This window comes from Takifugu flavidus, chromosome 4 (genome assembly GCF_003711565.1).
Source record: "Takifugu flavidus isolate HTHZ2018 chromosome 4, ASM371156v2, whole genome shotgun sequence".
NCBI lineage: Eukaryota > Metazoa > Chordata > Actinopteri > Tetraodontiformes > Tetraodontidae > Takifugu > Takifugu flavidus.
The window spans coordinates 12928918-12946521 of record NC_079523.1 but is presented as its reverse complement, the minus strand read 5'-3'; the positions used below and the strand labels follow the sequence as shown (position 1 = coordinate 12946521).

General features: G+C 38.6%; 2 protein-coding genes across 3 annotated transcripts in view; one reads left to right on the top strand and one right to left on the bottom strand.

The window, feature by feature from the left end:
• Positions 1–17604, bottom strand: part of LOC130524929 (protein NYNRIN-like) — a 113853-nt gene that overhangs the window by 67444 nt on the left and 28805 nt on the right. The gene's annotated exons all lie outside the window — the stretch shown is intronic.
• rap1gapb (RAP1 GTPase activating protein b) overlaps positions 11304–17604 on the top strand; it is a 69520-nt gene continuing 63219 nt past the window's right edge. The window contains exons 1-2 of the mRNA XM_057031485.1: positions 11304–11688; positions 16429–16464. Coding sequence (XP_056887465.1) covers positions 11645–11688; positions 16429–16464 — 80 coding nt within the window. The 5' untranslated portion in view covers positions 11304–11644. The remainder of the gene's footprint in view (positions 11689–16428; positions 16465–17604) is intronic.

Sequence of the window (17604 nt, the reverse complement as noted above, 5' to 3'; positions counted from 1 at the left end):
AAACTTGGAAATTATGGTTTATGTCACAGCATTATTGTATTTTTTTATTTATAGTTGAGTCCTTAGATGCTCCCATTATCCAAAACTACTGTACATAAAAGCTGGGAAAACATTATAATCAGTTGCTAAACAAGATTTTCTTGTGCGTATCCATATCCCAGTTTATATACTGTACAATGATATATTATTTGAATTTACTATATACTATACATATACTGTACATGGCCCACAGCTAATTTAAAACCAAATGGTCCTTATACACAGAACAGAATAACTACTGGAATTATCTTTGTGAAACATTACTTAACTCTTTCATTGATCAAGGTTTCAGTTTTCATTGAATTAAAGATGTATAATTTTATGGAACAGAAGTGGGTGGTGGTAGGTCAGTCTGTTGGGACCTGGGATGAGAAGCAAATGGTTCTTGGTTTGAGTCCCAGTTCCAAAACGTGGAAGGTTGTAGGGGAAGGTGCCTGAACACGTTCGGAACACTTCTGAGGTACTTTTTAGCAAGATACTGAACCCACAAATGCTCATATAAGGCCCTGTGATGAATTTGCGACTCATCCAGGGGTCAGCCCTGCCTTTGACCATTGTGTACCCTTCCCATGGCCCTGAAGGATAAAGCAGTTTAGAAGACAAGAATTATTATTATTTTACTGTGTTATCTCTTCTGCAAATCCTATTCAATAGTTACAGCACTCCTGTCCGATGCCTCAATTGTTCAGATCATGTTTGAAAATCTTTCATTTCCCTTCCTAGTCTTCAGTGTCCTAAATGTCATGTTATGTTGCAAATTGACAGGTGATCTGCATACTACCAGTTCACATTTTAGAGTTCCATCAACAGATGCCAAGAAGTGGACAAAAAAACCTCTCTGATCTTGTATTGTGCATCTAAAAATTTTAAACAATCTCATCCTCTGAAAATAATGAGAAAAACAGACAGTGGCTATTTTGGGGAAGACAGGCATCAACAAATAATTATTCTGATGATGCTACATGATTAGAAATCCCTCCCTCCCTCCGCTTGGTGTCTGTCTTGCCTTTTCATGTGGATAAATCAGAGTCTGTCCTGAACTGCATCTGTTACTTCTTTTGCTTCTAAAATCATTAATCTGAGATTTGGTCCACAGGGTTCCTCTCCTACTGCTTGACAGTAATTCTCACATAAAAAATAAGCTTATATTTGCATTTGCACACCTCTCCCTGCCAGACTAATGCTCTCCTGGTCAAGATTTATTTATCTTGAGATTTATTGATTTATCTTGACCAGGAGACCACCTCTCTTGTTTTTAATAAGAATTTTGCATGTGGCGTCTGCCTTTAAAAATCGTGTATTTGATGTATTAATAGATTAACTATTATTTCAGTGTTCTCATATTTTATAGCAAGGGGCATAGGTAACTGATCAAAGAACCATTGTTAATTTAAAGTACTGAACATCAGTGCAAGTGAATGAGATTCTGGCACCAATAGCACATGAGAATGTCTAGATTCATACAACTCATTCATAGAAACAACACTTGAAATGGAATTTGAGTGCAAAAGAAAGGAAAAGAAATGGAAATTAGGAAGGGTGTGGTGGAGACTGGGTGAGCACATGAGCCTGTTTGGCACCTCATGCATTCACAGGAAACAAAGGCGCCCTGAGGTTCAAAGGAGACCTACATCAAATAACTGAGGTGGGGGACATTCTCAACCATTCAACTTCTTGTGCCGGCCAGATGAGTGCTAACACATGATGTGCAGGCACCAAAAACATGCTGTGCATGCAGGGCACACATGCTGTGCAGATGTCCTGTGTCCGTGCCTTGGAGGCGGGCCTTCGGCTATATAAGAACTGTGTACGCATAGGCAGAGCTCTCTCTGCATGCTTCTGTGCATGTATCCTGACCGACTGACCGAATAAACCATCTCCTACGCAGTAACTTAGAATTATCGTTTACTTCTCGAAACGGCTAAATTTTGCGACATACTATGCATTGCTAAGGACAGAATAGCAGGAGACAAAAGACCCCACAATTACTGAATGATTTGATCAGTGTTTCCATTTTTTTTTTAAAGTCTATGAAAACAGTAAGCATTTTCTGTCAAATATGTTAGCCATATCCTCTTTCTTTTATCCCTATTTATCCAGTGTTTTGATTTTCAAGTCCTTTCACGCCTCCGCCTCCCTGCTCCTCTGCTATCTGCCTAAAGGGGAGTTGTGAAATTCATGACATTGAGATCTGCAGGGGCCGGGTGATGTAGGACAAGAATAGCGTCCGCTCTAAAATCTGTCTTTGATGACCGCGTTATACAATGTCAGCACTGATGATCTCAGTGATGCGGTGTGTGGCAGCTGGAGAGAGGGGAAGGGATCTGATCTTTTTCGTGTGCTTCACCGTTTAGTGAGCCCCACCATTAATGGAGTTTGTTTATGCTCAATATGCTGGAATGATTAGAAATATATCTACAGCAAGGGTACTCACATTTTTTTCAGCATGCGAGCTACTTACAAAATGACCAAGTCAATGTGATCTACCCACCACAAAAATGCGAAACATCTAATTTTCAAATGTATTGAGGATTCTTTGTATGTACAATGTATGTTGATGTACCTTGCATAACCGAATGAGCCAATTTTGCAAAACACACATAATATTAATTATTAACATTTTTTTGTAATTGCCCGAGTTTACTTTAATGACTTGCACTGAATTGAATCAGCCAGGGATGCATAGTCCGGACAGTAGCTGCTGACAGCCAGCCTCAAGCACACTTCCAAATGTTCATCAGTCATGGTGGAACGTATTTGGACTTAATAATCTTCATGTACTTTATAATCTTCAACGCACTTCGAAAATGACATCGTGAAAAAAAGTCCACCTCCCATTCCGTATGAAAGTGATATGTTTTTGTCTTCTTACTTGGTCTCGCTCCCTCATTCATTTTGATGACCATAAGCTGTAGCGATGGCTTAAAATCAGGTAATTTGCTGAATAGCTTAGTGCATCTGACTGGTTGCCCTGTATGTCAATCAAGTAACGGGATTGATAATAGGCTGACATCGTAAGTTCTGCTGCACTTATCGCCGTTGTTTGCACTTGATCAATCAATCAATCAATCAATCTTTATTTATATAGCGTCTTATACAATCAAAATTGTTTCAAGGCGCTTTCCAGAATCCCAGGGCTGACCCCAGACAAGCAACAGTGGCAAGGAAAAACTCCCCTTTAACAGGAAGAAACCTTGAGCACGACCAGGCTCATGTAGGGGGACCCTCCTGCTGATGGCCGGCTGGGTAAAGAGAGAGGAGAAGAGGGAGGACAGGTAGAGGATAGGATAGGTAGGAGAGGAGAGGAGAAGTAGAGTGAAGGGGAGGTAGAGGAGGGGAAAGAGGAGAGGAAAGAAGAGGAGAGGGAGAGGAAAAGGAGAAGGAGGGGGGGAGAGGAGAGGAGAGGAGAGGAGAGGAGAGGAGAGGAGAGGAGAGGAGAGGAGAGGAGAGGAGAGGAGAGGCACAGAGCACAGAAACACACACAAAAAATATGATGCACAATCACTTCAGCGGGGCCGGAGGTCATTATGCAGCTCCGAGGGCGGCGATACCTGTAATAAATAGAGGGGGGGGGGGGGGGAGAAGCAGAAAAACTACACAAGAATCAGCATAACTAGTCTGCTTGATGAGGAGAGGAAAGGAGAGGAAACCATGACCCAGTGGAGTGACAGAGGCCTGTCAGGTGATCATGTTTCCGGACCCCGGCAGCCTTGGCCTATAACAGCATAGCTAAGATGTGACCTAACGATTAGACGACCCCTAGGTATGATAATTTGTCTGTCTATGATAGTGAAACCTTAAAAGTAGCGATGGAGTCAGCCTCCCGCATTCTGAGAGCGGAGCAGTCTATTGGGCTGATAAGGTATCACTAGCTCCTCCAGGTAGGATGGAGCTAGGCCTCTGAGGACCTTGTAGGTCAAAAGAAGGGTTTTAAAAATTGTGATCTAATCTATCCCTGAGAGGTTCAGGACCAAACACCATGACCTCAGTTTTTCCTGGGTTAAGGAGGAGGAAATTTGAAGACATCCAGGACTTTATGTTTTTAAGACAGGTCTGGAGCTTCACTAACTTCTCTGTCTCCTCGGGTTTCATGGATAAATAGAGCTGAGTGTCATCAGCATAACAATGAAAATTTATCCCATGCTGCCGAATAATGTTCCCTAAGGGAAGCATGTACAATGTGAAGAGGATTGGTCCGAGTACAGAACCTTGAGGAACTCCATGGCTAACCCTACTGTATGAGGAGGGAACACCATGGACATGGGCAAACTGGTATCTATCAGATAAGTATGATCTAAACCAGTCTAGTGCTGTCCCTTTAATCCCAATCACATGTTCCAGTCTCTGTAACAGGATGCTGTGATCAACTGTATCAAAAGCAGCACTGAGGTCCAGCAGAACCAGCATAGAGACCAGTCCATGATCGGAAGCTATGAGAAGATCATTAGTGACTTTAAGAAGTGCTGTTTCTGTGCTGTGGTGAGCTCTAAAGCCTGACTGAAACATCTCAAACAGGCTGTTCCTCTGCAGGTGCTCCAGTAACTGAGTCACCACCACCTTCTCTAGAACTTTAGAGATAAAAGGAAGGTTGGATATTGGCCTATAATTTGCTAAACATCGGGATCCAGTGATGGTTTTTTAAGCAACGGCTTAATCACTGCCACCTTGTAGGACCGGGGTACATAACCTGACACTAAAGAACCATTGATCTGGTCCAGATAGAACTGCCTATCAATGGTAAAACATCCTTCAACAGGTGTGTTGGATGGGATCTAAAAGACACGTGGTGGTCTTGGATTTCTGAATTAGCGATGACGCCTCAGAAAAATATATAGGGCTGAAGGAGCTTAAGGGCTCGTTGGAGACCCTGTATGTTCCCACAGTCGGCACATCTGGTGATGGTTCAGTTGTTGGGATGGCCTGGTTAGCTTTCTCTCTGATAGCTAGAACTTTACAGTGAAGAAGCTCATGAAGTCTTCACCACTAAGGGAAGAAGGGATACGTGGATCTAAAACACTGTGACTCTTGGTTAATTTGGCCACAGTGCTGAAGAGAAACCTGGGGTTGTTCTTATTTTCCTCAATCAAAGAATGTCAAATTCAGTTGTCATCTAACTGGCTGCCCTGTATATAAATCAAGTGATGGGATAAATGATAGGCTGATATTTTTTCATGCCACGCCGGGATCGATCAGTACTACCTCCGCGATCGACCGGTAGATTGCGAGCGACGTAATGAGCACCCCTGATCTACAGCATGGGAAAGAGGTAAAATCTTAATGAGATATTGCCTGTTATGCCCTTTTCATAATTTGTCCTCAAAAGTCACCAGAGTTTACATTTCATGTTGTGTGAGCTCATTAACAGCCCTGAAGATGCTCAACAGAGTGGCAAGACGGGAAGAAGTGTCCCAAGCTAGGGGCAGAGTTGCTTCAAGGGGCCGATATTTGATTCTCTCCCTTTTAATTTGACTCCTTGCTTCTTCCTCGCTCTCCTGTGAAATTATTCCAGCAATGCCTTTAATTATTTAGATTTCTAGAATACATCATTAAAAGTCCACAATGTAATTCGAAGAATCCTCATATACAGCCTTTTAAACGCTTATAATGATCGACTCTATTGAGGTGCTAAGGACACTTGCGTTAGTATTGGTGTTTTGGCTTAAGCCTAAATTAGGATATAAAAGAGATATGGGAGCATGATTGTAGGCTATTGAGGTCACTGAGGTAGAGCCTGTTTTGTCTTTGCAAACTTGTCAGGGGTGTAGTTGTGCGCATAAGTCATAAATATTTTAAGTGTCTCTATCCCGCTTTGCTGCTCCCATTGGGATGTGAATGGACCATAGCTGTGTAATGGCTCCTCATTCTGCCAAAGACCTACATAAAAGAGCAACACAGTCAATATTTACACCTAAACATAGCATTTACAGGTTATGTAGAAGACTGTGGTCCTGATATGATGCTCTGTATTAAGCTATTCTATCAGACTCCGGTTATATTTCACACAGAACTGCAGCAGTTTTAATTTACCCAGTATATCTTTCTTTGTTTTCTGCCTTTTTCTGTTCTGCCTTAACTGTTGTATTTACTTGAAGTAATAGATCATGTTTCAGGCATTTATCTTCTTTGAAAAATTTATTTCAGTCACATTGTCACTGAAGCATGAGGTAAAAATCTGTTGTGCAATGTGTGTTCCATAGTCCTGGAAGTAATCGTCAAATAAAATGTATAGTGACCTAGTCCTAGAGGACACCTCTGCCAGAAGGGTTGATTTCACAATATTGTGGTAGCTACAAAGGGTCTGGATTCAAATGGAAATGGTAGCTTAACAACACAGGACCAATCAAACTATATCTGCAGGCAGATACACAATACATTTAGATTCAAATCGGCATTAGCACTAAATTGTTCCAGACACTTCAACACTATCTGATCTTTTAATCAACCCTGATTTTAACACATAAAAACACTCCCACAGACTCCCCTTGTGAAGATTTTGCAGGTCACTTCAGGGGTTAAATTGATTTTATGAGCTCCTCCATTTTACCTCATCAGACTAAAATGCTTGTTTTTACCTGAGGAAACACTGAACAGTTTTGCCCTGGTTGATGCTGAAGTGCTTGGTAGAGTAGACTGAAGTCCCACATCACTTTATAAACCATTTCATGGATTAACATTAGTGTCTCCATAAATAACTTAGTCATTTGTTTATTTACCGGTACTCCATTTATTTTCTTTTTATATGCATTCTTGCAGTACTGATCCACTATTGAAATAAAGCATTCATTCATTCATTTTTTGAAGGGGAGCTCTTGACTATAGTAAATTGTTCCCTACAGATGGAACATTCCCTGCTGTCCTCAAAATGGCAGAGACCCCTTCTGAAGAACAACAATTTGTATCCTAAAGTTCTTGACAACTACAGATTAGTGTTCTATGTACCATTTTATAGAAAACTTTTTATATTCAGTTGAAGAATTTCTTAAATAACCATTCCATTTTTGAGAAATTTCAATCTGGATTAAGGACAAACAAGACTACAGGGACTGCCCTACTGAAATTTGTTAATGATCTCAAGTGCATAGACATGCTTTTAGTTCTTGTGTTACTTGATTTACGCACTGCTTTTGATACAGTAATTTACACAATTCTTTTAGACTGATACCTAGTTGGCCTCTCTGGGAATATACTTCAGTGGGAGAAATTTTCTAACAAGTTTGGACACATGAACCTCAAGGATCCATAAAATTAGATGTGGCATGCCTCAAGGCTCAACAGGCCACATACTTTTTAATTTATAGATATTTCCACTGGGAATTTTTTTCGCAGGGAGAAATGACCAAATCCAGGATAGAAGAACACTTCCTACAGCTCAACCAGGGCAAGACTGACATTTTAATTATTGATCCTAGGGCTCTGAGAAATAAACTTTTATCTAAACTGCAAACACTATATCTAAATCCATAATATTGCGGCAAAGAATGTGTGTTTCATTTTTGATTCTAAGATAAAATTTTCTCCCACGCTTCAAAAATAAAAAAAAAACACCTAAAAACAACAGGATTTTACCATTTAAAGAATATTGCCAGGGTCCTCTCTTTTCTCTTTCATGTTAAAACAGAGGTACTAATGCATGTTTTGGTCTCCAGTCATATTGACTACCGTAGCACCTTGCTTTCTGGTCTTCCAAAAAAAAAGTCTCAGGTTTTTAATTTTTACAAAACTCAGCTGCATGTGTGCTGGTGAAGATAAAAAGGTAGGCATGTATTTCACATGTTTTAAAATCTTTGCAATGGCGCCCTGTCTTTTTCCAAAGTATTGATTTTTTTTTTTTTTTTTTGGCTTTTTAATTGCCTTTTAATAATGCCCAAAGTTAGAACACAAAGTTACTGTGAGGCACCCTTCCAGCCTGTCTGTGGAATAGCTTTCTGGTTAAATTGACGGCCGAAGAGAATGTTAGGTCTTGAGCATGCCTTTAAGAATACTATCTATCTATTTTGGCTTATATAGTAACTAATGCCTCATTTTCTTAGTCAATGACTGTTTCAGGTTTATGTTTTTATTCCCTATCTGCAGTAGTATGTTGGATTGCAATACCTCTTGTGTGTCACTGCTAATCCGCATGTTCTTTGAATGAAGACTTCAAGAAGGAAGATGCCAATTTCAAAATGTATTTAGCAATAGAACCAATTCAAGATACAAATATTACAGAGCTCCGGGCCAGTTCATAACCCTACAATAACAGAGACAATTGCCAGGGCATGAAGTCTGACAACCTAGCTATCCCTTGACCCAGTCTTTTATAGAAACACATATGTAAATTATTGATGCTAATTCAGTCCAATCCAGTCCTTCTTCTTGGATGACCTCATCTTCTTCTTCCCGTCCCAAGGACATTGTCTTCACAAAGTTATACAGGTACAATTTAAATTGTTTACTCTGTGCACAAACAAGTAATTCAGCAAAAGATTCTCTTCTGAATGTCAAGCTCTCCATTTTAGTGCAAACTGTCTTCCAAATCAGACCAGGCTAATTACAGCAAAGTGCTCTTTGCCTTTCACCTGCCTCACACAAATCTCCCTTTAGTAAATCACATCCCTCTCTCCCTCCCTCTCTCCCCCTCTTTCCTTATCGCCCTGAAGTGCATCTTTTGAGGGACTTGAGAGAAAAGCTACAAAGACCTCTCCACTCTCCTGGAGAATCATTCAGTTAGAGACATCTCAGTGTCAGTGTCACCCAAAGAAAAAGGGCAGGATGGAATGGAAAGGACATGCGTTGTGGTCATTTTCTTCCAGTAGTTAGAGAAATCATGATTGAGTTTTGCCTAGAGACAGTTTACTGCCACCTCAAATGTTTTCAGTAGAATTCATTCAGAGTAAAAGCTTCACTGTGATATGATCATTCAACTTAGAGTGTGCAAACAATAAGAAAACATAGACAATTTTAATGAATGTAACATTAGCCCCGAGGTTGTGACCCAAATCTGCTCCATCTCTTAAATCTGATTATTATTTAAAAACCCCTCCAGTAAAACAAATCACATTTTGAACATGTCCATATGTCTTCAGATGCCTGAAATCCACCTATTAAGTCCAAGATTTCAGGCAGGACATAAATTAAAAAGGCCAGATAAGGATGAAGAAAAACATGGGAGAAAACAACTTTACATTCTGATGCATCATTTTGTTGGTGAAGGTAAAACATTTACAGAATTTCCTTTAGTTTAAAGACATTCTCAGTTTTGAACCACAGATAAGGCTTGAGAATAGTGATCAGAGTGTGTACCCGATCCAGCGGATAATATGAAAATTGCCTCAAGGTTCTAGATAGGAGTAGATAGTTGTGGTGGGTAAAAATCTTAGAATTCCTCAAATTTTGTTGTTCTTTTTTGTTCCTTGGTAAGATGAGTTAATCACAAAACATCTTTATCCTTAAGAGAGTGCCTAAAGTGGAAAACTGCGGAGTGAGGAGTACCATTATGAAGCCCAAGAGCATCCTAAGCAGACAAAATTGCAGAACGACAGTGAGTAAGGAAAGATATTATTAACTGTAATAGCTATATTGAATGACTTAACACTGTCAAAGACTGCTACATTACATTTAATTAAGTAGATAAAATCTCAACTTGATAAAGGGAAAGTGCTGTATTTGCTTTATTTCTATACCTGTGTAAAGCACTAATTACAGTGAACCATACTATACTGCATTTTGATATATGCCATGCAGTGCTGGCTGTGGTGTCTTTTATTTGACAGGGTGCAGCATGATAAAGTTCAGAATATGCTTTCTGACAATCTAAAGTGCTCGATGGGCATTCCTCAGGGGTTCCTTGTTAAGACCACTGTTGTTTTACCTTTACATTTATTAGCTCTCACAGCAGAGGGATTTCCAAAAATATATATCTAACACCACTGAATTCAATTTGCTACTAGAATTAGAAACATTTTCCACAAGCTTTTTATCTTTTTAGATCTTGGTGTCGGGCTTGAGACACAATTATACCAAATTAGTCATTGTATAAACCAGGGGTGGGGAACCTTTTTCATATCGAGGGCCATTTCAATTTTTATAAAGTCCTCCGAGGGCCATACTATTATGAACACATACCTAGGGATGCAAAAAAAAGACAAAAAAGTCTATAACCACTGTGTTACTAAGTCTCATGATTGCTGTATTTGAGTTTGAATTATTTATTTAGCACACATGCATATAAAATCACCAAAAAAATAGAATAAAATGACAAACAAGTAAAATATGTTTTCATGATCATACAAAACAATTTTAAAAAAAAAAAGAGGTGCAGAGTTGAGGCAAGAGACCCGTAAGGGCCTGTTCGAGGCCTCTACTCACAAAAACTGCAATACAACAATATAATCAAGAAAATAAATGAAAAGAAAGAACGATAAAGACAATAATAATAACAACTAGAAAGCACTCGGAGAGCGCAGACCTCCGCCAAGCGCAACAATTCCTGGCATATTGTGATTTCCACCATAAATATTAGTCCCACATATACTTTGACTACATATTTAGATTCCTTGACCATAAAAACATACCGTTAGCCACTGGAATCATAACAATATATGTCTTAGTTCAATAGTTATTCACGAAAAAAATTCACGCTTTGAAACAATTTTACTTTCTCCGCGCAAGCGCCTCAGCGGCGGCTACGAGGCACGTTCACGAACTCTCCTTCGGCGTGAGGTTTCAGCTTCGTGGCTATTAATTCACTCACCACAAAACTTGCACGCGTAATATTCTCTCTGTCGGTACATGGTCGTGTGAACGCTGCTTGTTGAGCCTCCAAACGCCGGCGAAGAGCGTTAATTTTATCCAAACTCATCTGTCCTTTCAACTCGTCGAGTTTAGCGTGTTTCGCTATGCATTTTTCGTCCGTGTCAATCAGTCCAGCCCACTACGTACATCACATGCTGTGTTCACTGACCCTGACCTTGACTCGGACATAACATAACCGTCTGTTTTATCTCAGAAAACGGGAAAATATTTCCTCTTGTTACGAAAGAAATTTCAGGATACGAAGGGCAAAAATACGCTACCGCTGCTACTCGCAGCTCGCGGAGTTCAGCGAACGGTCCCACTGTATAAGTGCACATATAAAATATAAAAATCTTATTGCGTTGCGGGCCGGTAGAAATGGTCTCGAAGGCCGTATACGGCCCGGAGGCCGGGGGTTCCCCACCCCTGGTATAAACAAACCTTAAAACACTATGTTTACAGAATTGAGCTTACCAGGACTAGAGCTGCTGTGGTAAGTTTCCTTTAGGATGGAATGCTAAGTAATCTTTTATACCTGCTACAGTTAAGGACACACACGGAGTCGGAAAAACATTCTGGTTTGTTTCCAGGACAACAGAGCAGCAGGACACACCTTTGTCTTAATCTGGCAGAGGAGATACGGAGAAGGATGGCCAAGATGTGTACACACATTAAGTACTCTCAGACAAAACATATACAAGGTGAAACAAGGTGGTTTGGGCAGGAACAGTTAGAGAGATAGAAAGGAGCAAAGGAGGAATTTGTGGCTGGTTTTGTAAACTGCTCTGCTATTCAGCACTCACCTGGGAAGCCTCATCAGCCCTTCAGCAGGATGTCTCAGAGGAAAAGGAGCTTCACATTCGGAGCTTATAGAGGGTGAGATAAACACGGATTATTCTGCACTGTCTGAGGGTTTGTCAGCTTAGTCAGTGTGTTAGTATTAAGGCACCTGTTGCGTCTTGATACTTCAGATTCCATCACAATGGTTGCAGCGAGCTTAGGTTGCACTGACAAGGTAGTATGCTGTCATCAGAATGCAGTCGAGTTCATCTTTCTGAGAAATGATTGTGACATGGAAACCTTTTCAATATCTCTGTCATTTATTGGTTCTGGGACTTCTTCTGTCTAAATAATGTCAATAACTTAATTGGGATTAAACTGGAGTAGTAAAAAGGAAGGGATGCTATCGCTTTTGCCAAAACTGTCAGTGTGGTATTCATTACTATTCATGCAGGATAATTAGTTCTGTTATTGTGCTGTTGCCAAGTCCACCTAAAATCCACGATTTTTCATATTACTATTTGCTGCTTTTGTAGAACCACCTGACCTTCTGAAATGACAGTCCAAAACAATAACTGAACAGGGATGTTTTCAATTTAACAATGTATATAATAAATTCACACCACTACAGCAGTCAGAGAAAGTAAATGTCTGTCTGACATTATTTATATTTCCCCACTAAGGCAAAAATACAATCTTAAATAGGGTTTGGTTTTGTATTTATTTGTTTATTTTGCATGCTAGATATATTAATATCTTCAACTTTTAGCATGTATTGGCCATGGAATATTCCAACATATGTGGGTGGCCATATATTGTAAACATTTACCAAAATAACACCAAAAATAAATAACATAGATTTGTCTATACATTACCATGGTAGTCTCTTGCACCTTCAGTGTAGGCCTGCTCTTCCTGTTTTGTCTGTGTTTTCTCTGTAAACAATTTGGAATGTAAATAGAGGTCAAATTTGTTGCACTGCTGAATCAGCAATAAGGGTAACAATGGTCAAACTGTCATGCGTCAGCTAACAGTGAAATGAATTACACAGAACAATGAATATGTTCCTTTATAGATTTTCTATATTGAGAACAGCCAGTCCTCATTCATGTAGCCCATAATTTCTCCCTAATGCCATGCTGTCAGACGATTAAAAAACGAATTATCATGTGCATGTATAGGCTCATATAGACTCCTAGCTTCTCCTGTGTAATAGCACAATTTTGCCTATTAGAGATAACTTTTTTTTCATATTTTTTTCTTTCATGTATGTCAAGAGCCTTTTTATTTGTTTGTAGTTATCTTTGAAATGTGTGCTGGATGGTAAAAGTCTGTAGAACAATACATCTCTCAGGAGGAAATAAATAGCTAATGCAGGGCAAGAATTCTCAGACAAAGATGAACCCAACTATGGTTCATCAAACTGCTGGTTTTCATTTGTTTTACGTTTTTGCACTTAACATTGTCTTTGCAGCATAAGTTCCACTGTTAGCCTCACTTTAATAAAAATTGTCTTTTCTGGCTACTGACGTGACTGTCTCAAAACTAAAAAAAGTGAAAATAAAAATATGGAAAGAACTGGAAATTATTCCCAATTTGAGGATATTTTTCCCTTTATCGTCTGAAAGTTCCCTTGATGATTGAATCTATTTACTAAATTTGTGGCAGGAAACTATCAAAACCAGAAAAAAGGATACATAAGCTTCTTGTCAGGGTGTTGTAGCTCTTTTGATCCACATCCATTCACATCTTAGAAAATTGCCTACTAAAATACCTGATTTGAGTTTAAAAAAAACAAAAACAAAAAAACCCCAAGAATAATAATGAAAACATTAACAAACCAAATTGCTCACCTAATAAAATGCACAGCTTGTCTCCTTTTGTATTCTTGTTCTCTCCATAAGCCATTTTTGTTTATTCAAGGTAGCCTTTTGACAAAAAAATATTGAACCAACACGTGCTCCGTTAATCTCTTCAAATAAATTTGATCAAATTTCAGAGACTATTTTAATTCTCAAGAAGCCACCTGGATGTATTGTTCTCAAGCAAACAGAAAAATTCTGATTTTTTTTTTTTTTACTTTTCACCCTGAAGGTGTTGTCTTATCACTTCAGCTAAGGCTCTGTTTGGTTTACTCCAACTAATTTTTGTTAAAATGGAAATAAATGGCCCAAACACCAAATTAACTGATTGTTGCCATCTGTTTGATGTGCACAAGGCTGTTGAAAGTGGGTTGCATCCAAAACAGGTACAATTGGACTTGAACGCCATTTGGAACCTTACACACAATTGCACTTATGTTTTAAGCGTAGCAGAAAGGAAATAAATGAAGAAAGCTAATACTGTTAGTTGATATTTGCTTAATTAGTGTTGGGTTTTACTGTATTGACCTTTTAAGTGTAACTGAGATTCAACAAATTTTCTTCTTTTAGTGTCAAGCACTATTTAAGATGGCTATTTTAATATTCTTTAAACACCTAGTAATGATTTTCTCTTAGATACGGTCTTAAGCTACAGTAGATATTTTTAAACAAGGGTGAAATAATATTATGTTGGCTGGGGGGAAAAAAGTCAGGTTAAAATCATTCTTTTTAGGTCACATGTTCTGTTTTTTTTCTTCAATGTCATGTGATTTCAGCAAGTTCAGTCCTGGATTCCTAGAACAAATTCTATTCTAATTCTATCATGCATTAATGTTACTTCAGCTTATTTGATGTGTATTGATTTTTTTGGAACATTGGAGGAAGTAAATCTCCTCCTATGGAAAACACAAGCAAAATACAAAACGCAAAAGCATCAAAAGTGTTCAGAATTACTAAATGAACAGCTTTAGTAGTGTCAAAACAGAGAATTCCTTTTTTTTCCTTTCCCCAATTTGTCGTTTCCTTTCTGGTGTGTTGTGGGTCTCTGTGGCAGATGAAGCTTTTTAATGTGTCTATGTCTTTTACACTATAAAACCCCAAAACAAAAACGATATCTCATTTCTGATAACATATGAGTGATGTCTTCAACCATATAGCCGATGGATGAAATTGTATTTGCACTCTCACACCAGTTAAACAGTAGAGCCCTCACCAGCGGTGGGATGATGCTGTTTGCCTGCCAGAAACATTTCCTGGCAGTACACTCATGTGGTGAAGTAGGCTTTCAGAGTCTGCACCCACCAAGGTCATCAAAATAACACATTTGATGTAATACGCATTGCACCGATACTGTTTCAGGTTGTTACATCAGTGTTTCTTCAGACACGTTTTTCCAGTATTTTTAGAAGACTGTCTGCAGACCCAAGAACTGAGAGAAGTCGTGGGGTAATAAAGGAAGCACCAGAGGCAAGAGGCCACAGTGTTGGTAGAAACATGCTTCTGAATCTGAATTGATGTGAAGGATCGAGTGTTTGTTGTCTCTTTAATCGGCAGTTTAGGTTAAAATGGTCTGTGCAGGTTATAAATAAATAAATAAATAAACAATCACAGAAAAATATAGCCTTGGACTATTCACTCAGTCTTTATCCATTCAAACTCTTCAGAGACTTATTTTTGAGAAGTTATTTGAAACCCGAATTGCACACACTATCCACACTATAAATATTTACTTGTGTATTTATTTGTAGTTGTCCTTAAATGTACCTATTATTACAAACTCCCTGTTGGGGATTTTTTTATTTGATTGCTTATTTTTCAGTCTCGTGCAGCACAGCAGTTGGGTGAATGGAAAATTAAAGATACTGATCAGGATTCTCTGAGTTTGAAGTATAGTTTAAAATGTCTGTAAAAAGGATTTTGACAGTGCTTTATTCGTTGACATGGCTGTAACCTCCTACTTGAGCAAAGCAAACAGTTGGCACCTGATTATTTGATTACATACCAAGTTGTATTTTTTAACCTACATTCTCATTATCCATAAATGATAAAATATTTCTATCACACAAATCATTATTTCATTTGTATCTTGGTTCATTATACTGGTGTTATATTTTAAAAAAACTCCCTTTAGCTAGACTTTCATTCTCCCATCGCTAGGTTTTGGCTTACGTCCTTTTTTCACATCTGCCAACAGCGCTTTCCAAAAATTCCACAATTCCTATCTAATTCCTCTCTGGATATGATCATCATGCAGCTGCAAGGTAGGACAGGAATTTAAGAAAAGAGATGAACAGTGAAGATGGATGATTTGTATCATATTTTTCACCAAGACTCAAAGTGGTGCAATCTTGTCAGACTGAAGAAGAATTCAGAAATATGCATCATGAAACACACTGTGTATCTAAAAGCGTCTAGAGACTATAAAAATGCAACTCTTCTATTTTGGTGCAATTTATTGTCCTCTGAGCTCTTATTTATGGCCCAGCTCAGTTGACAAAGGTAGCAACAATCCGCTGAACAGTTTATCAAGTGAAATTCTCCTAAGGGCGTTGAAAAAAAATGCAATGAAAAATTGCATTTGTAAATGAAGCCTTTGTTTTTTCAAACTCCAACATGTCTGCTGGGGTGTTTTTGGAAATACTTTGTTATTTTGCTGTGAAGTGCTCTGGTTAAATAAGTGTAATGAACACAGACCCAAAACAACACAACCCATACCAATAATCAAGGTTCATGGGCTTCTGGAGCAAATACCGAACATGCACTTTCTATCAAAAAAAAAGAGGTGGAGGAGTAGATATATGCTTAATAAATGCCATGAACATACAGTATATCTCATGCACCAGATTTTTTTGCAAGTCAAATGTTGACCCTATTGACAAAAGACATCATATTTTCTTTTGCCTCTCTCCAATACAGTCAGTGAAACACTGGGCGTAAGCCAAAATTTATTGTCTATCATTTTGTGTTTCTGTAGAGTTGACAAGAGCTTCTCCAGGACCCGAAACGTATGGTGAGTCCTCTCTCTTTTAATAAAATTTGGTCTTTTTGTAACTGGAGCACACAGAACTCCTTTCTTGTTTCCTATTGACAGCCACAAATTTAAAGAAATCTCGAGCTTTTAAAAGCTATTTTTTCTATTTTAAGTTAAAGAATAACAGTACACTTTTAACAGCATTAATTCTGTCTAGGCAAAGGATCATTAAATAAGAAATTTTCAATACTATTCAGCCACCTTAATGGCTCATTGAAAAGTGAAAAAGGCCTTTCAGAGGAGATCAGTTAATTTTTTTGGCAAGGCCTTTTCTTGGCTTTGTACCGGAAATCTAATTCTCTGTGTTTGCTGAAATGGCTTTGGGATATATCATTAAAATGTGGAAAGCAGAGATTATAAATGTTGTCATGCTATGGGTTAAAAGATGTTCGTTTGAATATAAGGACCATGAGCAACAAGTGAGAAAAAGCAAATTGGTAGCATCAGGCTTTGAGTTTCTGTAACATGCCTGGAGACAATTATGATAGAAAGAAATGCTGTATGAAAATAGAATTTAAATGAGCAGGTCTTTGAACATATTGATGCATCAAGTGCTGCAGGAGGAATTTAATTGTGCCATTATGCCATCTTCAGTGTAATTGATTCATTGGTTTAGTTTTTTAAAATCTTTTTGCAGTGTTTTATTTATAGCAATGGGAACAGGCAGAAGGTTCAACAGGAGCAGCACTGTGACAGGTGGGAGGCAGACAGAAGTGTATTTCTGAGGTTGACTGATTTGGCTTTGCATGCAAGATGAGACACATCAGCTCTGAAGAGCATGGAACTTCCTGTCAGCAAACCAGACAGAAGCCTGTCCTGTCAGAACGGATACATTTAAATTGTTGTAAACCAGGTGGAAGAAGAAGGGAAATAAGTTATGGCTTGGGATTTGAGTCAACACCAAGATCACCTCACTAAACCATTGTTAAATGGATGCAAATAATCCTCTGGTTCTTTAAAACCTAAACTTAATCATGTCAGTTGTGAAATTGTATTCCTTATGGCCTCAGTCAGAAGAAGATTTCTTTCTGATCAAGATAGGCGGTTTGTGCCAGTTGATTATCGTATCTAGATCAATGTGTGCGGTTGATCTGATCAAAGTCGTCCTATTCCACGTGT